This window comes from Tetrahymena thermophila, assembly GCF_000189635.1.
Source record: "Tetrahymena thermophila SB210 genomic scaffold scf_8254763, whole genome shotgun sequence".
NCBI lineage: Eukaryota > Ciliophora > Oligohymenophorea > Hymenostomatida > Tetrahymenidae > Tetrahymena > Tetrahymena thermophila.
In genome coordinates, this window is record NW_002476522.1 from 245121 (window position 1) to 266637 (window position 21517).

Consider the following 21517-nt stretch of genomic DNA (forward strand, 5'->3'; position numbering starts at 1 on the left):
ATTAGAATATGTAATTTTATGTTTGCTGCTTTTTAGTTTATAAAAATCAATTTTTAATATAAAAATATATAATAAATTGATTTAATTTTGAGCATAAAATGTGTGTAGATTATTTCTACTTTTGTTTAATAGTAAATAAATCATATTATTTTTATCTTTTAAAAAGATTAATTATTGATGAATTATTACAATTAAAATCACAATTTTTTTGTTTTAACCACAAATCTAAATAAATCAATTAAAATCAACATAAATAGTAAATAAGGCTTAAATTTACATCAACCAGCAAAGAAAATCTTTTTATTAATACCAAAAATAGAATAAAATGTTTTCTGATGATGCTCAAAATTTTAATTCGAAAAACAGTTTAAATTTAAGTGAAATTACCTCATTATAATGTATTAATTCATAGTAAATTCGATAACATAACATGAATAATAGCTAAATAGAGGCTTTGTAAATAATAAAAAGAATTGAAAAGTAGGCTAAAGATAGTGATTAATGTAAGTGGATATAACTAAAATATAATAAGAAAAAGAAGAAAAATTAGTTTATTAATTTATATATTGAATACCCTTTTAAATCTGAGTTTATTTATCACATTTCTGGAAATATTCTAACTGAAATAAACCCTCATGAAAATAATAGTTATTAAATATGTGTTAGAAAATTAGAGAAAACTGAATAATCATACACTATTTTTCCTTAGAATATTAAATATTTGACTGATTTGGAATATATTATTTTTTTATTACAAAATTCATAGTGCTAAGACTCCTATAAGGCAAGCATATTGCTATAATAGTATTAAAATATTATATAAAATTAAAAGGAGCTTTGCAGATAAGTTAAGTAGGAATTAGATGAAGAATAATAGCTTCATCTCCTAGAAGAAAGGAATAAATTTAAAAATGAAATAATTAAATAGCATATAGAGCAAAATTTAAAAGATGAGCATTTTTATGCAATTTCAAATATAAGCATGAACATTCAAGACGAAGTTTCATATTTAGAATATGTTAAATTCAGTAAAGGTTTGTTTTATATCTTAGGAATTGAACAAAAGGGTATCGAAAATCTATTATTTAAGTAGCATATTCTTTTTTTGATGCTTTTGCCTTCTTAAAGAAAACTTCATTTTGTAAATTAGGTTAAGAGATATCTACACTTGGATTTGTAAAAATAAATAACTGATAATTTTGTGATATAAACCATAGACTAGATCCAAGTAGCATGTAGCTTAGAATCTTACTATATTCCTATTAATTACCCACATAATTTAGTTATAAAAAATTAAGAATATTTTAATATTTCTATGGATAACATTTAAGTAACAATATTCAACATCCCTGCTGATTAAATTAAAAAAGTAGTAGAGTAAAGATAAAAATAAATTGATCACCCTTTCGAAGATTTTGAATACTCTATGCTCAGCTAAATATTTATTGAAAAATATTATACAAATCATATAAAAAAGGATAAAAAATCAGATGAATATGATGAATAGAAAGAATTTTTAAAATCGTAAATGGTTGAATATCTAAATAATAATGAGCATAAAAGAGCTTCCTACAAACCAATTAAAAATTAATAGAATTGAAAAATAAATAAGCAAACTAAAGCACTTAGAATATTATTATTGTTATTAATTAAGTTAGGCTGTATCTTAAAAAAATTAAAAGAAGAAACAATAAAAATGGGTCAATTTTAAAACCAATACTACAATTTATATTTAAAAAATATTCAATATTTAGAATTGTTATAAAAAATAAATAAATTTCATTCTAAAATAATTAACAAATTAGTTAATTTATTTATTCATTATTTTTTATTTTTAAAATAGAAAAGTAAAAATTTATTTTATTAAAAATACATTTATTTTCTTTTGTTTCATTTATTCATGCACTTATTTATTCTTTTGTTTGTTTATTTTATTTTAGTATTCAAGAAATAATTTTTTAAAATAAAATTTAGTACAAATAAAAATATTTAATTCACTTTTTATAGATTTGAATAATTTTATATTTTTAGCTTTTATTTGAATGTGAATAATTTGTAATTTAAACTTATCAAATATTTGAAAGTATATCAATAGTATTAAATAATAAATAAACAAAAAAGCTTTGAATCAGTAGAAAATTTCTGATCAAAATATGATAAATTATTTAATAGGAGATTCGCTTTTCTTAAGATATAAATAATATCAAAAAAAAAAATAAATTTGTAAAAAAAGAAGATTAATAGAATCTGTTTGTTTTTTAATGTAAAGCAAGTAAAGTTTGAGTTTATTCTTTGCTACTAAAAAAGCAAGTGCTATATCATTAGCTCTTTTAGCTGCTGCTGTAGCTGCAATAACCTATACTATATCTTTTTAAGACTTTGAAGTTTGTTTGAAAAATTAACAAAGGTAATTTAATTGCGATCAATTTCCTGACTTTAAATAAAAAATGGAATGCTTAAAGTATCTTACAAAAATAAATGCATAAATTAAATTAGATCAAGGATTTCAGTAAGCAATTGATGCTTTTGAATCTAAATTTTATAAATTTAAATAGACTCTAAATTTTTCAAAAAGAATAAGAAATTTACCCTATGGTTTTGAATAAAACTTCTTAAAAACTTTAGAATTTGCTTAAGGAAACGAAGAATTATTTACCAAAATATTTAAACCTACTTATTTATATTGCTTCAAATATTAGTGATTTGATAAAGTTATTGACTTAAAGTATTTAAAATACAAAAATATATAACTAGCATTCTTATTTAAAAATCTATTTTTGTTATCATTTCAAAGTTTCTGTTTCTTTAATAATTTTTTTGTAAATATTAAAAAAAAGATCACTATTTATCAAATAAAAAACATTTTTATAAATTTGAATTGACTTTTTGCTTTAAATTAAATTTAATAAAATGAAATATCTTATAATAATATGATGACTTTGTTCAATTTTAAGTAATAAAAAAATTTAACATCTTTTTAAAAACATTAAAAAATTAAACTAAAATAAAATGAAATATTTTTATAATAAAATGACTAGTTTCATTTGTAATAACAAATTAAAACAATAAATTTGCCAATCATCAAATTTAAAACATTTTTATAAATTATTTGGCTTTATACTTTAAAAAAACATTAAAAATTAACACTTAAATAAAATGAAATATTTTCTAATAAAATGACTTAGTTTAATTGTACAAATAGAAGCAATTGCAAGTCATCTTAAAAAAAGCTGTTTATTTATTTTGATATATAAATTATTTGAGTGTTTTTAAGGATAAAGTATATTAAATTTGATTTATTATATTTTTTTTACATTAAATTAATTAAAAAAAAAGAAATAAACTCCTACTTATCTATTTTAAAGTATCTTATTATTTTTATTTTTTGTTAATAGAAAAAAAAAATGATAAAGGATCCTGATTAATTTAACTAAAACACAGAAACAGATGAAGAAGCACCTTACTTTATAGAAAATTTTGATATATAAAAAGAGTTAGATAAATATAAATATGTTAAACAAAGCAGAAACTTAGCTTACTAATATTTGAGTGAAAATAAACTAATAATTGACTAAAGATATGATCTCAAAAAATAAACCAATGATTATAATGCATCATATAAATGCAAAGCATATGATAATAAATCACACTAAGATGTTTTCATTTACTATTATATTACTTTTGCACAATATGATATATATTACTTAAAATAAATTTTAAAAGCAATTGAGATTTAAAAATTCTTAAACCATGAAAACATAGAAAAAATATATAACTTTGATATTATCTCTTATCCTGAAATCAATAAAATGTATGTTGTTTCTGATTTCATGCAAACAAATTTGAGTTTTATCACATAATCTTAGCAATAGCTAACGGATGAACATATTTAGTTTTTTATGTATTAAATTTTAAGAGCTTTACACTACATTCACTCTGCTAAAATAGTATTTGGATTTTTATTACCTAGATTCATTCAAATCAATTCTGATTGCTCTATAAAAATATCAGAGTTTACTTCATGTGTTGGAAATCAAAATCAAAAGATCAGAAGTTACATACATAAAAACTATTATATGTCTCCTGAATACATTGTTGAAAAAATTATCACAGAAAAATCAGATATTTGGTCAGCTGGTTGCATTTTTGCTGAATTAATCAATAGAGTAAAGCTTTTCAGTGGACATGATGATTTTACAGCCATAACTTAAATTCTTTAATTTTGTGGTGAGCAAAATGAAGAAGATTTGAAATTTTACAAATAAATAAATAGAGAAAAACTATCAACACTTATGCCAAAAGAAGAATAAATATCCTTGCAAGTAAGATTTCCAAATGCTAATCCTTTGGCATTAGATTTATTGGGTAAAATGCTTACATTTAATTTAGAAAAAAGATTTAATGCTCTTGAGTGTTTATAACATGAGTATTTAGCTGATTTATATGACCCTTAAAGCGAATTAATATGTGATTAAGAATTCGACTGGAGCTTTCTAGATTAACAATTGACTAAAGAAGAAATTATAATGAGATTATACAAAAATTAACTATTTTTTTAATAAAATTGAAACAAAAATATTAAAATTAAAAATAATTATTTTATTTTATGTAAACTAACAGTACAGTCTTAATTGGTAAGTTAAGAAAGAAGCATTTTTTCAAAATTTAAAAAACTGGAGTTATAAAAAAAATACAACGAATTTTTTTACTCTGCTGACGCCGTGTTTCCAATATCTATTATATTAAAAATTAAAAAAAGTTCACTATTTATCAAAATAAAAAACATTTTTATAAATTTTAATTGATTTTTTGCTTTAAATAAAATATATTTCCTAATAAAATGACTTTGCTCAATTTTAATAATGAGTTGATAAAAAATAACAGATTTTAAAAAACATTAAAAGATTAAACTAAAATAATAAGAAATATTTTTCTAATAAAATGACTTGTTTGAATTGTAACAATAAAATAAAAATAAAAATTAAATTTATCAAATAAAAAACATTTTTTTTTTTATTTTAAATTTAATCTTACTTTAAAAAACAAACATTAAAAATTAATGAAATATTTTCTAATAAAATGACTTAGTTTAATTTTACAAATGGAAGCAATTGCAAGCCATCATAAAAATATTTGCTTATTTATTTTGATATAAATTATTTGATTTCTTTTAAGGATTAAGTATATAAAAGTTTATTTATTAGATTTTTTTTTGCTTTAAATTAATTAAAAAAAGAAATAAACTCCTACTTATCTATTTTTTAAAGTATCTTACTATTTTTATTTTTGGTTGATAGAAAGTAAAAATGATAAATAATCCAGATTAATTTAACTAAAACATAGAAACAAATGAAGAAGCTCCCTACTTTATAGAAAATTTTGATAAATAATTAGAGTTATATAAATTTAAAAATGTTAAACAAAGCAGAAATATAACTTACTAATATTTTAAAAGAAGTAAATTAATAATTGACTAAAGATATGTTCTCAAAGAAGAAATCTCTTATAGCAGTTATGAATATAAATGCAAAGCATATGATAATAAATCACACTAAGATGTTTAAATTAATTATTATTTTTTTTATAGTCAATATTAATTAAAAGAAATTTTAAAAGCAATTGAGATTTAAAAATTCTTAAATCATGAAAACATAGAAAAAATATATAACTTTAATTTTACTTCTTATCCTGAAATTAATGAAATGTATGTTGTTTCTGATTTCATGCAAACAAGTTTGAATTATATCATATAATCTGAGCAATAGTTAACGGAGGATCATATTAAGTATTTTATGTATTAAATTTTAAGAGCTTTACACTACATCCACTCTGCTAAAATAGTATTTGTCTAATTAGAACCTAAATTAATTAAAATTAATTCTGATTGCTCTATAAAAATATCAGACTTTATTTGGTGTATTGGAAATCAAAATTAAGAGATAGAAACAAATTACGTAAATTAATACTATTATATGTCTCCTGAATATATTGTTGAATAAATGGGCACAGAAAAATCAGATATTTGGTCAGCTGGTTGTATTTTTGCAGAATTAATAAGTAGAAGAAAACTTTTCACTGGATATGAATATCCTCAAGCCATAACTTAAATTCTTAAATTTTGTGGTAAACAAAATGAAGAAGACTTGAAATACTACAAAATAATAAATAGAGAAAGACTATTAAAATCTATGCCAAAAGAAAAATAAATATCATCATTGCAAGCATATTTTCCAAATGCTAATCCTTTGGCATTAGATTTATTGGGTAAAATGCTTACATTTAATTTAGATAAACGATTTAACGCTCTTGAGTGTTTATAACATGAATATTTAGCTGATTTATATGACCCATAAGAGGAATTTACATGTGATTAAGAATTTGACTGGAGTTTTCTAGATTAAAAATTAACTGAAAAAGAAATTATAATGAGATTATACAAAAATTAGCTATTTTTTTAAGAAAATTGAAACAAAAATAATAATTTAAAATTAAAAACAATTAATGTAAGCTCTTATTAATTAAAACAACCCCCTTTTAAAATTTTGTGTGATATTTTGGGCGTTAGATTTGAATTTGTTATTTATTTATTTATGTAATACAATTATATTTATTAAAACAATTTATAGATACATTTTATTAATTATTTAATCAACTTACAAATTTTAGCAACAAAAGTTAAAATATTTAGAATTATTTTTTTGTTTGTTTGTTTTTAAATTAGTTATAAAACTCAATTTTAGGTATTTTAAATTTTTGCGTTTAATTGATAACTACTATTTCTTAGCTTAATTCTTATATTTTAAGGTTATTATTAGACTAGTGATATATTGACTTTATTATCGCTTATATTAGTATCTTTACATTTTATTCTATCTGAATTTCTATTTAAAGAGAATTAATCATCCTAAAATTAATTTTCAAGAATTATTTCATCATTTTTTTATAAGTTAGGAGATTAAACACTTGATTTTTTTAATGATGCTCCATTACTGCTTATATATGATCCTAAACTAATTTTTCTAACACAAAGTGCTTCTAAATTATTATGATCAGATGTGGGGCTAATATTTTGTTTGTTTTCTGAGGAATTATCTTTCTAAATATCAGAGTTTCTACTCGAAGCTTAAGATTTTTCAAGTTTTTTGCTTAGTAAAGTGTTATTAAATATTTGAGAGCTATTTTTTCTGGAATTTTATTTGAATTCTTCAACAGTTTGAACATCTGTTTATGAAAATATGTTAATTTTGGTTGATTATTTTTTTTGATAATTCTAAGTCATAATCTAATATTTCACAAACTAGCTATTTTAAATGTCATCTTTTTTATATTTATTTTTACTTACATTTGTCAATGGTCTTTTTTAAATGGTAATATTTGGACTTAACTGGATTTTTTCTGTTATTTGATTATTCTAATTTTTATCATTTTAAAGTTTAGGATTTGTATTTTTTGTATTATTAGAGTGATTATTATTTTTATTATTAAGTTAAGTAAAATCATTTATATCTATAGGGATTATATTTAAATAGGACTCATAATTTGCTATAGGTCTAATATTATTAATTAAATTGTTGTTGTTACTGTTATAGCTATTATGATTTGGGGACTATTAATAAGAAAGATATTTTGATTGTTGAATTAAATTTTTTTTGACAGCATATCTGCATTCCAAATTAAAATCTAATCTTTCATCTTCATCTTCTTATGATGGTAATGAGTTTACAGCTGTAAAATTGGTAGAGTTTTTAATTAAATTTGTTTAAGAATTTGCATTTTAATCAATTATATTTATTTCCTATTTATTTTGATTTGAAACTTAGCTAATACCATCTTTAGCATGATTGTTTAGTATTTCTATAAAATTATTTCTTTCATTTTTAGATTTTATTTCTAAAATACTTGTTTGAATCTTTGAATTTTCCACAGATTAAGCAGCAAAATAACCATTTTAAGCATTCCTTTATCTAATATAAGAAGTTAAAGTTGCTCTCTATTTATTCGGTTATTCTTATTCTTCAGTGTTATTGTTACTCTTTGTAATTTAAGTCATCGTATTAGAAAATGAATTGTATTCTTTAGATTGGCATGTTTAGATTTGATTTGAAGAAGGAGATTAAACTTGAGAGTTCTACTGAGTTTGAGCTTTCCTTGATCTGGAAGGAGTATTTATCCTTTTTATTACAAACCATGATTAATCTGTTTAAAATTATTTCAAATTATTGTTATTGTTGTTCTCGCTTTAGTAATTTTAGATTTCCTTGTTATCTAAAAGTTTACGTGAGCTACTTTTTTTAAATTCTTAATAGATATTTGAGTTAAGTGTTGACACTTTTTTAGCTACTTGTGAATAAAATCTGTTGGATTAAAAATCTGTTTTATTCTGCTTAATCTTTTCTTATAAATAATCTTAAAGCTAATTTTCTTGAGCACTCAACTTAAGTAAAGATAAATAATTGCTGTTAGATGTTTAGAAAGGAGGCATCTAATAATTTTAACTTGATGTCCCCATAGTGAATATAAGGCCACTAGTTTATAGCTAATGAGTAACTTTTGGTGGAGGATTCGCTATGCAAGAAACAATAGTTTATGTGGATTAAGCTATTGGATTTCCCTATATATGCTTTACATTACTATTAATATTCTACTATGTTTAAAGGCATTCTCTTTGTTAAATTTAATTTATTGATGTATTATTAGAGTTTTCTTATGTTCTCATACTCATTTATGAAGAAACTTATCTTGTTTCTCTATGATTTTGTTAGCTCTAACTCCTATTTTAACTACTATGGACTTAAGATTTTGATAATCTGTGATTCTGATTAAAAGAATTTTCACTATTTTCCATTTTATACCTTTTCAATTAGCTTTTTCTCTGAGATTCAAAAGCAACATGTTAAAATTTAAAGCTAGCCTCCTAGTATTACTCGAGTTTCTTTCTTCCCTATTTCATTAGAGTTTTAAGCAATTCAAGAGATACAACTTCGCATAAATCAAACACGTTTACACAATAAAGAGTGCATAAGTTCTTATCCTTTGTTTCAGCAGATATGGTTCTATCTTATTCTGATAGAGCATTTTCATGTCCAAATATTTTACCTTAATTAATCTCTGCCACTTTTAAATCCCCCTTTTTGATAACAACTACACCCTTTTTAACTATAAAAATTTCTTTTGATTCTTCTTATTCATTAAAAATACTTCCAGTTAATATTCTTTCTTTAAACAGTTTGCTCATTTTTGATATTTCACTCTAAAATTGTTTGTGTTTAATAAAAAAAATTAACATTAAACCATCTTTGAAAGTAGTTAATTAATTAAATGTTAGGATTTTTAGTTATTTAAGTAAGTCAATAAAAATGCTCTCAAAAATAATTTCTCAAAAAATCAATAAAATGTTTATTCAAATCTTAAGAAACCAATTTAATTTAATATTAATCTGATTTACTTTGTTTATGCCATTTGATAAAAGCTTTTCTAAGCATCTTATAATAAAGTTATGCTGCTAAATAGATGAAGAAAATAATTTTGTATAGCTATCTTAAGGTAAGTATGCAATATCTATATCCTGCTTTGCAATCATGAGATAATTTGACACTTAATTGATATCGTATATATCTCCTAAACAATTAAATTGCTTTATTTAATCGTTGACTTATTTATACATGCAAATTTTTTAATTATGTTTGTAGAACTCTTGATAAGGTAGCAGTAAAATTTGATCATCTAAAGGAGTTTATAGCACTTTAAGAAATCCTTCTGCTTTTTAAACCTGTTCTTTAAGCTTTTAAATCTACATCTAGTTTAATGAGTCAGCTTAGTTAGAGTTTAGTAATTGTTATGCATTTGTGTGTTGCTTGAACCAATTCAGTTCTTAATTATATTGCTCTTGAGTTTTTTTTACAAACAAATTCAAACTACCTTACAAAATAAGGTAAAAATTATGAAATTTCTCACCCTGTTAGATAAATATTTATCCTTTAGCTACCCTTTTGTATTGCAAATTAACAGCTATATCTCTTAGAAATGATTGCTCATAAATTTCATTATTTATATAGCAAATCAATTAAGGAAATTGCTTTAAATAACAGACTATCTGACTAATTTAGTTAGCATTAAGTTTATCTTTAGATTCTAATTCAATGAGTTGCCTTAGCTCCTATACTTCATCCTAATCAGAATTCTTGTTTTCTTCATAGTCCATATTTGAATATTTATAATGAATAGAGTATTTTAAATAAATCCCTTCCCTATCTAGTGGTTCTGCTACCTAAATAATAATATTTTAGTTGCTACTAGAGATGAATATGTTTTAAAGCTAAATTAAATTTTTTGCAAACTAAAAAAGTTGATTTCTAAATATTAAAGAATCAATAATTTTAATCAGTTTCTACTTTAGTTAATTATAATTTACTCAATATTTTAATCATAAATAAGCATACATAATATTTCACCATAAAAAACCTGAATTAGAAAGTTTAATTTTTATTTTATTATTCTTAAATACACAATAAATTTCAAATGAATATTTTTTTATTGGCTTATCTTTTACATAAGGTATTTTGAATAACCTTAGTAATATAGTAAATTAATATTGTTCATTCATTTTTGAACTAATTTGTTATAAAATATAAACATAAATAAGTTAATAAGTAAATGAGTAAGCAAAGTAAGCAGTAGTAAATTTATATTTTTGCTTTTTTTATGGTAACAAAGTAGAAAGTAAGACTATTCATTTTTTAAAATCAAATTGATTTCAAGAAATATTGAGTCCTTCCTAATTATGATAAATTGAACAGGTTTAAAATTATTTAGGAATAGATAAATTGTTAAATTTGTATTTTTAAAATACAAAAATTAGCTGAAGTTAAAAACTCTTCTCTTCATTTTATTTGATTACTTACTTACAAAAATTTAATCAACAAAAATAATAAAATTATTTTTTAATTTTTGATATTCTGAATAGATTCGATAACAGGTAATTAATGCTTTGGTTTAGCTTAGATTGAATCATATAGTAAAAATATAAAATAACAATAATAAACTAAATAGATATTAATTTTATCTAATATTACTTTATCTTTTGGATTATAAAATTTAAAATAAAAATTTAATAAAAAATAGAATTATTTTGTAAAATAAATTCAACACTAAGTTTGTAAATTAAATAAATATTTTTATATTATAAACAAAATTAAATAAAATCAATTTATTTTTTATATTAAATTTAAGTCTGAGCTCTACATTTTTTAACACTCTATTTTTATTAATTTATTAATTTCAGGATTTTGTAAACTATCAAATCCATTAAATGGGGATTCTTATTATATTTTAGGAGTTTAGTCAGAGTCTATTTTTTTAATAGAAACTCTTTTCTAAAAAATTGACGAAGTTTCTGTTTTTTTTGGTGCACTCAATTAGCTACCTATAAGAATAAAATTAAAATCAAATTATTTAATAATTTATGTAATTAAATTACAATCTGGTTCAAATACGATCAATTATACATTTTTTTCATCGTTCATTTCAGTAACCTATTCGAATTTTATATTTTAAACATCTAAAGCTTTTTATTGTAATTCTATTTTATCACTTTTCCTCTACACTGTAGTTTCAGAAAAAGCTTTTTAATTCAAATTCTGAGACTCTCTTTCAAAAAATTAGTTTACTTTCTTCTTGGCTTTATCATATTCTTAATTATTCAAATCGGCTTTAAATAGTTATAAAGAAAATTATAAACATAAAATTTTTATAATTTATAATTAGTTACTTAATTGCTCTTCATAAATCTTAAGGATTACAGCTTTCTTTTCAGCTGGAGGAAGTTTTATGAATTTATTGAAAATATTTCTCATTTTTTAGCGGACTTCAGGATTCATTTTTCTTTTTTATTCTTCTTTAGGAAGGTATTTTTTAAAGTAGTCAATTTTTTCTGCTAATTTCTCTATTATAATTTTTTTGATGCCTTTGATCTTATATATATATCCACTTAAAATTTTAATCACTAGACTGATTATGTACCAAGCATTTAAAATAATTAGCATTATAAAACCTATAATTACTAGATAGTTATATGAATTGTCATATATGAAAACACCAATCAATATACTAGCTGCAGAGCAGTTAGTTGAGTACACATCCAGTTTGTTAATAAATTCTTCTTTATATGGATTAAATCTTTGAGCTAAGAGACCATATATCACGATGATCTAAAAAGAGATCAACCCTTTTACTGGTACATTTGAATAAAAGAAATTCAAAACTAATATAATAGCTATTTTTTCTGCCATTTTTACAAATTCCCAGTACCATCTTTGATATTCTTTATAGAGGAATCCATATTTTAGTTTGACTTATAGAGTATCTAAACTTTTTACCTTTCTCCATAAAAGTAACCATAATATAAATGGAATTAAAAATATCCAAAGGAATAATACAGGAATTAAAAAGAAATAGGAGTATTTATTATGTTATTCATTATGGCACATGTAAGACACATTTCCAAGAATATATTCTTCATCACCGATTTTTCTGCATGATAATAACGATATAACTTATGAAACCAAATCTGGCTGCACATAAATAATTAAGAACATTATTCCTGTTGAAACTATGTACCAAGGAAAAGGTTTTCCTCTATTAAATAACTAAGCAATAACTATTCCAAAAAAGAATAATAATAAATAAATTAATGGGATGATTAGTGAAAACATGACTCTTAAATAAATAATAGGAACATCTGTTTTTATTTCTGCTAATGCACAATCCAACGAATTCATTGACTATTAGAGAGGTCTTCCAACTGCTTCAGGAGCACTGTAAATACCTATATATTACAAATTTAATTGCTTTTATCTTTACAAAATTATAATTTTAGTAATTAATAAAAAAAAAATTTTCAACTTATTGTAGTTGCTTAAAAAAAAAACTTTTTAAATATCATTAAATTTTTGTTTTATTAAATTTAAATTTTTCTCATAAATTGGCTGTGCTGAATAAATTCTTAAAAAATTTTAGAAGAATATAAACGGTATGCATTTATGATGAATGATTTTTGCTTAGAAAATTAAAAATTAACATTTATAATATAGATTAATTCTGATTATAAAAATGGTTCAATCAATGAATTTTGAAAAATAATGAATGAAAAAATAAATGAAGATGAGTAAAATAAATGAAATACCTGATGGTAAAGTGAGATTAAATGAAGCAAGAGTATTTACAATCTACAAATAATTTGTTAGCATTTTGACGTAAGTACCTGCTCTTTATTCATCTTCTTAATTATTACCAAATTTTTTCTTATTTATCATAGATGCATGAGTAGGTCTTTTTTCTATGGAACTTGACCCATTTTTTTCAATATATCTTTTAATGGTTAAGGCTCCTGCTGCATTCTCTAACGTATCAATATCACCCCTGATTGCGATAGTCATCGATATCATAGTCCAAACTGTCATCAAAATTACTATATAGAGATTTCCTGTAATTTTATTACAGTTTGTACAACTATAATCTCCTGACTTGGCAAACCTTTCCAACCAAAATTATCCTTGAGTCTTTGTTTTAAAACAAACGTCTTATAAGAAAGCAAAATTAAATAAATAAAAATTTACATCGCATTCTTCACATAATGCTCCAATATGTCCTTCATAACAAATTTAATTTCCGTGTGAGCCTTCTAGGCAATTAGATAAGGCATTATTGCATTTTATTACTTTACTTGAAGAAAGTGAACTTCTCCAGTAACCAGATTCTACTATAATATTTTAACCTCCACTACACTTTGCTCCATCAGGACACGGCTAACAACCGTTCAGATCTAAAGAAAAAGTATTTTCTGCACAAGGACTACATTCAGTTAGCTGCTTGTATTTTAGAATTTCCTCACCAGCTTAGCATGATCTAAATTCAATTTTAATTTTTAAAGAATAGTTTGAAACATAAGTATATGTGATTGGATCTAAAATTTTAATATTGTTTGATTTAAATTCAAAATATTGAGAAGTTTCAGGGGTTCCTACTGCTTGGACATCAGTAAAAACAAAACTTTTTGAATCTTTATCATAGACTGAAACAAGCTTTCCTACTAAGTCGTACTAAACATTCTGAGAAGCTTGATAAACATCTACTTAAATAGAATACATGCTGATTTCGCTTTCTTATAAAGGATATATTATGCTTTCTTCATTTTTAAACTAAAGGGCAAGAGTAGGGATTTTATCTCCGCTTCTAAAATTCTTAATAGTTAGCAAACCATCAACGTAAGTTGAATTTTTATTTTCTTTTAAAAAGTGATCTAAATTGTAAAATCCTAGCTGAGTTGGATAAGATATTTCATTATTGCCATAAATCAAGGCTTTGTTGTTACTAATCTAATTTTAAGTGCTATTGGGAGCTATGTTTTCACTGCTCAACGCTCCTCCCACCATAGCTTAATTCTATTAAATTTAGTTATTGTAAATGGTTATATTTTAATTTAAAGTATTTAGTGAACTGCTGTAAATGTAAATAGCTCCGCCTTTACCATTTTAGGATATATTTTCTGTAAATGAGTTTGAATCAACAATGAGATTGAATACCTTTAAGATAATAAATATTGATAAAATCTATTTTTTTTATATTTAAAATATTTACATCAGTGTCTCCAGCATTTAAATACAATGATCCACCATCATATTTTGCTGTATTTTAAGTAAAACTACAACTTTTTATTTAATTCTAACCAGTAAAAGCTTAAACAAAGATAGCTCCACCAAAATTAGACTATTTATTAATTTATTATTAAATAGTTAAAAGAAAATTTATTCTAAATAAAATAAAATTTTACACTAGATTATGAAAATGATGTATCTTAGATAGTGAAAGTAGTATTTAATATTTAAAGAGAACTTCCTTAACAATTTGAGGTACAATTAATTTTTGAGAGCAAAGAAGTATCTTTTAATATGAGCTTACTATTACTTACTAAGATCAATGAATTTCCACTTGAAAGTGGTTATTTTTAAATCAGTTATTGTAAGAATCTATTAGAAAATAAATCTGAAAAGCTGCTGAAAGCAATTTATGAAAAATTGGTGAAAGTAACTTAGCTAAATTAAACTGATCCTCCTATTATTTTCATAACTTAATATTTGAATTTGCTATCAGTAAAAGAGCTATTTGTTATGGTCACCTTACTATCAAGAGATTAGAGTAAAAGAGGCATCTACGTGTTTCTATTTTGGCTCCAATTTGTTAAATTGCAGTTTGTCATTTAAAAGCTTGAATTCTGAATATTTACTAGTTATGCTGGCGACGCCATTCTATAGAGTGTACCAGCCTTCTTGACAAGTTATATAAACAATTAATTAAAGTTATCAATAGTTATTGTTTAGAAATCATTGATTTGCAAGTCAACTTTTATGAGGTAAATGAAGTTATTGTCTCCGTTTCCATATATATTTTTGATTACTCCACCGTTGAAATTAATAGAATGACGCGAAGTATCTAATGAGGCTGAATTCCTAAATTATAAATATTTTTAAAAAGTATTTTTTCATTTAAAAAGTATTTTTTCATTTAAAAATTTTACTCTAAGCCAATAGTTGCTGCAGATAAAGCTACGCTTATAGTGTAAATATTAGTGAAATTACAGTTATCACAATTAAATTATATTGTATTTGAAGGATATAAGTAAATCGCTCCTCCGTTATTACTTGCATAACCTTCATTAAATGTAGAATCTGAGATATACATTTCTAAAATTGAGGAAAAAGGTTATGCATAAATGAATGAACCAAATGCAGCAGTTGATTAAGAGAAATAACATTTTGTAAAAAAGATGCTTTTCACTTAAAGATAAAGATTTCCACCATAATTTTTGAAAATGAAAGCTTATTTTGTTACTATTTCAGTAAAAGAGGACTATATAAATGTTGATTTTTCCATATATATTGAATCACCTTAGACATAAATATAATTATACCCAGCGTTGCTTGTTGAATTTTTAAAATTGCAGTTCTTAATATTTAAATTTCCTGACAAGAAATGAGTTCCAATCCCATTTGTAGAAACTATGAACTTGTCGTGATATTTCTCCTTAATATAATAATTATTTGAAGTGAAATTGCTGTTGAGGATATTAATCGTTGCATTATACATTATCATTATATAAAGAGGGTTCATTGGGGCGTTTCCTGCTAACTGTGATTAATTATTATTAGCAAATGTAGCATTTTGTACATTTATCGTTATGTATTTAGTAAAATAGCTCTCGAATCTGATTAAATTTTCATCAATCGTTTATTTATTGATTATATTAAGTGTAGAAATATTTAAATTTGATACTTCTATAAAATATAAGCATCCTGCAGTTCTTTTAGTGAATGGAATATCTTTGTTATAAGCTGGCTCGTTAGTGCAATTGAAATTTGAGATCTGCACTTAGTTAGATGTGTCAACTACAGATAGGAATATGTAAGTTTGATTCACTATATTAGTGTTAGTAAATGTGACATCAGATATTTTGGTTGTATAAATTAAACTAGAAATTTGCTGGTCAGTTTGACTGTTGGTGATATTTAGCTTATTATTAGAAACCATTAAATTGTTAAATATAACCTGGTGAGCTGGCTTAGATATCATAGAATAAAGAGCATTAAATAAAATGTATGAAGTTTTAGTAACAAAAGTATTTCCTGAAACTGTAATTTAATTAAAGCTAAATGTTTGATTAGCTTGCTTAATCGAGGCAGCTGTTGTGAATACAACAGTGTTACAAATATCATTATCATTGAAATAAAAATTTTTAACCGAAAATAGGCTTGCGACAAACAGAGAAGAAACGATGCTGTCATCTGGAACATTTTATGCACAGGTATTTCCACTAATTGTTACTGAGTCTAGATTTAGTTTTACGTCATCTAGCTAAGATAGAATACTAAAACTTCTGCCTAAAGTGCACTATGATAAACCGAAGTTGGTCAATGTTATCTAGAATATATAAAAAATTTTATTTTTTAAAACTAAATAAATATCTTAAATTACCTCAGCTGATTTACTTATAGTTATAATCGAATTGTGCTTGGAAAAGTCTTAATTAGTAACTTAATAATTATTTATTGTTATTGTTGAATTATTAATGAAAATTTAATTGCAGTTTTATTTATAACTTGATGAGCTTATGATTTAGATATTACTTATTTTAGAATTTTATTGAATATTTTAAATTTTTAGGCCACAGCTCTGACTATAACTTAAATTTGTAAAGTTCACTGAAACTTAATTCAAATTAAATTGAACAAAGTTTTATAATAGCAACTAATCTGATGAATATAAACTAAAATACTCACTTTATTAACAACTTGTGCATTGCATAGATAAAGAAATAATATTGCTAAAGTCAAAAATGAGTAAACCGGAGTTTAAAATAAATGGATTAGCCTTATCGATATACATATTGACATCCAAAGAAGTAAGTTATCTTACTAGATTTTTGTATATTTGAGCCTAAAATAGTAACAAAAAAAATTTTTAATCTTAAAAAAATAAATTAAGTAGAAAAAAATATAAAATTTATTTACTTTAATAAAAGTCAATTTTTAACTTTGAAAAAGAGTTTTTAAAAAAAATGAATTACCTTCAAAACAGCTGTGAGGAAGCTTTAAGATGTAATAAATTCTACACCCTATTTACCTTGCCCATAGCTTTATTTAGAATCAAGACCATCTTGAATTTTGAAATAATAATTTTAGTTGCATCCCAAACAATTGTTAATATCCTACAAGCAAGAGCTAAATTGGAAGAATATGATGCCATTTTTAAATTAAAGTAATAAATTAGAGTCACTTAATAAATCTACAGATAGAAGGATGTCCACTCCCTTACTAGAGAATATTTCTATAAAAAAATCAAAACTTTGGGAAATAGTATTAAGCTTGAAAATTTTTGCAGATCCTCTATCAATATCTCCAAGAGCAATAATTGAGGAACTACTAAATACTTACAGGACAAAAGGAGATACGTATAAATTTGTTACAATGCTTTAAGTTTTACTTACTAAGTTATATGCTATAATATCATTGTTTTAACATCCAAAAATTAAGAATTAATAAGGATCTTATATGAAAATCTCTCCAATATAAGCATTTAAGCAGCCATCTTGTTTTTTTATAAAATTTTAATATTAATGCTAAATATAAAATATACTTATTAAAATTACTAATTTAAAAGCTTTGAACCAAGTTTTTATTTTAGATATCATATTTATAGACTGTACCTCCTGAGTCTATGCCATATAAAATTTTATTCAAAGAATCATAAACAGCTAAGCTGGTTCTATTTTAATTTTAATTTGTAGTGAGCTTTACATCTGCAATTTAAGATAAATCTACCGCCGAGAACTGCAATAAATAAAAGTAATAATTCTCTCCTTATGGAAGTGTAATCTAGTTTGGTTGAGAAAAAACAACATATAGTTAATCATTTAAAATAAAAGGATCTAAATTTTAGTTTATTTAACTCCAAGTTAATGAAACTGTTCCAATATCGTATTACTTTTAGTATAAAAAAAGTATGTTTGATGAGATTTTAAATGAATTTCAATATTTACGAATGAAGGACTTTTAATATCATCAAATTTTGTATAAACAATATAATTTTTATTAGAACTATCACTTGTTTTGATGAAAAAGCAATTTCCACAGTTTTTAACTCTATAAAAACTATTTTGCTACTAAAGAACAGCTGATTACAAAGCCTATTTTTGCATCTAATACTGAACTCCTAAATTGCTTCTTTGATACACAACTAAATTATTCTGATTAATAGTTAAGAATAAATCTTCCTATTTAGTAGAATTCTAAAAAATAAAGCTTTTATTTATGTAATCACTAGAAAAGTCTATTTTTTATTAATATTAAATCAATAATTATTATAAACAATATTTAAGATCTAAAATAAATTAATTCAGCTAAATCCTATTTTAAACTGTGATAATGAATATATTTTAATCAATTTACTTAAATTATAGCTCAAACTTTTGCTTTGGTAATTATAAAATGTAACTAAATTATTGCTTGCATAAACAATAATTGGGAGTTCAATAAGCTTGTAGGCGTCATAATGATTTTCTTATTAAACTTAATAATCCAACTTAAAAGATTCTATTGTATTATCAACAGGGTTTACACTAAACTAGTAAATGAAAATACTCTGAGAATCTCCTATAATTATATTATCTGATGAATTAATGCTCTAGTATATAATGCTTTCAACACTGCTAAAATTAACTTTATAATTATATTAGAAAAATGAGTTAGATAATATCAAAACAATAACAAAAATAAATTGAAAATTCTTTTTCAAATTTCAACAACTTATTTAAAATAATAAATAAGTAGAACTTAATCATTTACTTTTTCATAAAATATTGCTTTAAAAACCAATAATAGTAATAGAAATAAATAATAAAGAATTAAAAATAAATATAATTGTTTTGTAATAGAAAATTTACCAAATTTTTATAAATAAACTGTTAAATTAAATTGTTTACCTGTTTATATTGATAACGTAGTGTATTTTTGGTCTTATATTTAAATGAATTTAACATTCTTTAATCCACCTACAATTAAGATATCATATTTTGGGTGTTTTTCAAATTTTTTGATCGAGGAATTCAAAGCTATTATTTTAAAATAAAACTTGTTAATAATCATCTATCTAGTTTATTTATAATAGTTTTTGATTACTATCAGGGATATATCCATTGTAACTAAACTCTGATTACTCAAAATTGACCTTCCAGGCATACAAACCTTACTCATCAGAGCAAATTATAAAATTCTGTTAAAAAGAAAGAGTATAAAATTGAGTTGATATTTATAATACACCCTTTTTACTTAGAAAGCTAGTATTATCCAATATCTTTATAGTTTTTAAGCTTGAAGAGTCTAAAATAACAATTTAATTGTAAGCTAGAGTGACAACAATATAATTTGTGTTCTATACTTAAAAAAAGTCTACTATCTAATTCAATACAGCATTACTTTAAGCTTAAAGCGTGTAAGGATTAGCTATGATAATTTTATTGTTGTTAGCTACCAATATACTGTTTTGGGAGAGCATGTATTCCATTTAAGTAATTAAAAAATCAGCTTTTGGTTTATCAAAAAATATGAATAATGATTAATTAACATTAATACAAAAAAAACAATTATTCTAAATTGAAAAAAAAAATAAGTCATTACGCCTTATTGTTGTAATAACTATTCCTGGGTTCATTGAAATGTCAATATAGTAAACTACGCTAGATCCCTAAATCACATCAGATACTGTATTAACTACTAAAAGGTTGGTTTTTGGTAATTTCAAAAAGCTTCTTGCATAATATTGAGGAAGGATATCTATATTTAAAATAAATAAGTTAGTTAGAAATGAGCTTAGCCAAAACTCCCAAACTTACTTAAATATCTTGCAATACTTGGACATTCTTAACTAAATATTTATTTTAAATTTATAATTGTAATAAATAGCAGTACTAAATGCTATTTTAAATTCTTCATTCTCATTTAAACTAAAGATTCAGATTGTATGTATGTATTCTTTTGTTTTAATTAAATATTATTTTTTGTAATCTAATTAATAGATCCTATTTTCTTATGGTGAAAATAACAGTGGTTTTGAATTAACTAATTAATTGACTAATTTTCCATCTAAAAGGTTAAATCGAATTAGAAAAAGAAAAAAAAATTGATTAGAAGCTGCTCATAAATAAATAAATAACGAAATTAATGATAAAATTCAATTTAATAGTATAGGAGTTTCTATATATTATTAAAAAGGAAAGTAAGTGCAATATTAAAAACAGTAGAAATATTAAGAGCTACTTTATTTATTTATTTGTTAAAAGTCTATACGTCAATCGTTTCGTTAGTTAATTTTGTTATTTTAACAAAAACTAAATATGTCAGTTTTTTAAATGTTAAAAAACAAAATTAATTAGTAAAATTATTAATTTTCAAAAGTTATTGTTATTTAAATTCATAGCATTTATTATTTTCCGAATTATGTGACAATAAAATTCTATTTAGAGCAGATTAATTATTCATTCATTTATTTATTATTTTCTAAAACTTTAAAGAAGTTTAAAATAATAATTTAATATTTTTTTAGATAAATAAATAGTAGTTACTTGCTTTTTAATTTTTTGCATAATTACAAGAAAATATATTATGTTTATGTTTCTGTGGATGTTTTTGATTTGTATCATAATTCACAACATTTATTATCACAAATAACATTTTTATATTTCAAAATCCACAGAAGTTAATTAAATAGATAGAAAAAAATATTTGGTTCTAGTGAGCTTATTTAACAAATTAGATTAAATCAAAATTTGCGATTTTAAAGAAAAAACAAAACTTCTTTATTATAGACAAATTTTTATCTTAATCCGGTGTATCTTTTAAGTATTCTAATTAATTAAATTTGCTTTTTTCCAATACGTTTTTATTAAATTTCCTTATTATATCATATCTAA

At 22.8% G+C, this 21517-nt stretch overlaps 5 protein-coding genes across 5 annotated transcripts; 3 read left to right on the forward strand and 2 right to left on the reverse strand. All coding sequences in view use genetic code 6, as the record gives it.

Annotated features, from left to right (window-relative positions):
• Positions 1 to 190: 190 nt before the first annotated feature.
• On the forward strand, positions 191 to 1600 carry TTHERM_00561310 (hypothetical protein; the record flags this gene model as incomplete). The annotated part of the gene is made up of 1 exon (XM_001010185.2): positions 191 to 1600. Exon 1 carries the CDS (start codon positions 326 to 328, stop codon positions 1598 to 1600), a length of 1275 nt encoding a protein of 424 aa, XP_001010185.2. The 5' UTR covers positions 191 to 325.
• Positions 1601 to 3404: 1804 nt separating this feature from the next.
• On the forward strand, positions 3405 to 4568 carry TTHERM_00561320 (Serine/Threonine kinase domain protein; the record flags this gene model as incomplete). Its single annotated transcript, XM_001010186.1, has 1 exon — positions 3405 to 4568. One exon carries the CDS (start codon positions 3405 to 3407, stop codon positions 4566 to 4568), a length of 1164 nt encoding a protein of 387 aa, XP_001010186.1.
• A 738-nt stretch (positions 4569 to 5306) lies between these two features.
• TTHERM_00561330 (Serine/Threonine kinase domain protein) lies at positions 5307 to 6467 on the forward strand (the record flags this gene model as incomplete). Its single annotated transcript, XM_001010187.1, has 1 exon — positions 5307 to 6467. One exon carries the CDS (start codon positions 5307 to 5309, stop codon positions 6465 to 6467), a length of 1161 nt encoding a protein of 386 aa, XP_001010187.1.
• A 263-nt stretch (positions 6468 to 6730) lies between these two features.
• TTHERM_00561340 (cyclic nucleotide-binding domain protein) lies at positions 6731 to 10201 on the reverse strand (the record flags this gene model as incomplete). The annotated part of the gene is made up of 2 exons (XM_001010188.2): positions 6731 to 9250; positions 9446 to 10201. 2 exons carry the CDS (start codon positions 10199 to 10201, stop codon positions 6731 to 6733), a joined length of 3276 nt encoding a protein of 1091 aa, XP_001010188.2.
• Positions 10202 to 11201: 1000 nt separating this feature from the next.
• TTHERM_00561350 (transmembrane protein, putative) lies at positions 11202 to 20546 on the reverse strand (the record flags this gene model as incomplete). The annotated part of the gene is made up of 17 exons (XM_001010189.2): positions 11202 to 11422; positions 11477 to 11707; positions 11768 to 12823; positions 13181 to 13556; positions 13614 to 14579; positions 14635 to 14763; positions 14828 to 15503; positions 15572 to 16971; positions 17026 to 17487; positions 17618 to 18138; positions 18200 to 18533; positions 18590 to 18879; positions 18999 to 19268; positions 19532 to 19660; positions 19728 to 20132; positions 20226 to 20381; positions 20441 to 20546. The coding sequence occupies 17 exons, from the start codon at positions 20544 to 20546 to the stop codon at positions 11202 to 11204; spliced, it is 7728 nt and encodes a 2575-aa protein (XP_001010189.2).
• Positions 20547 to 21517: the final 971 nt, after the last annotated feature.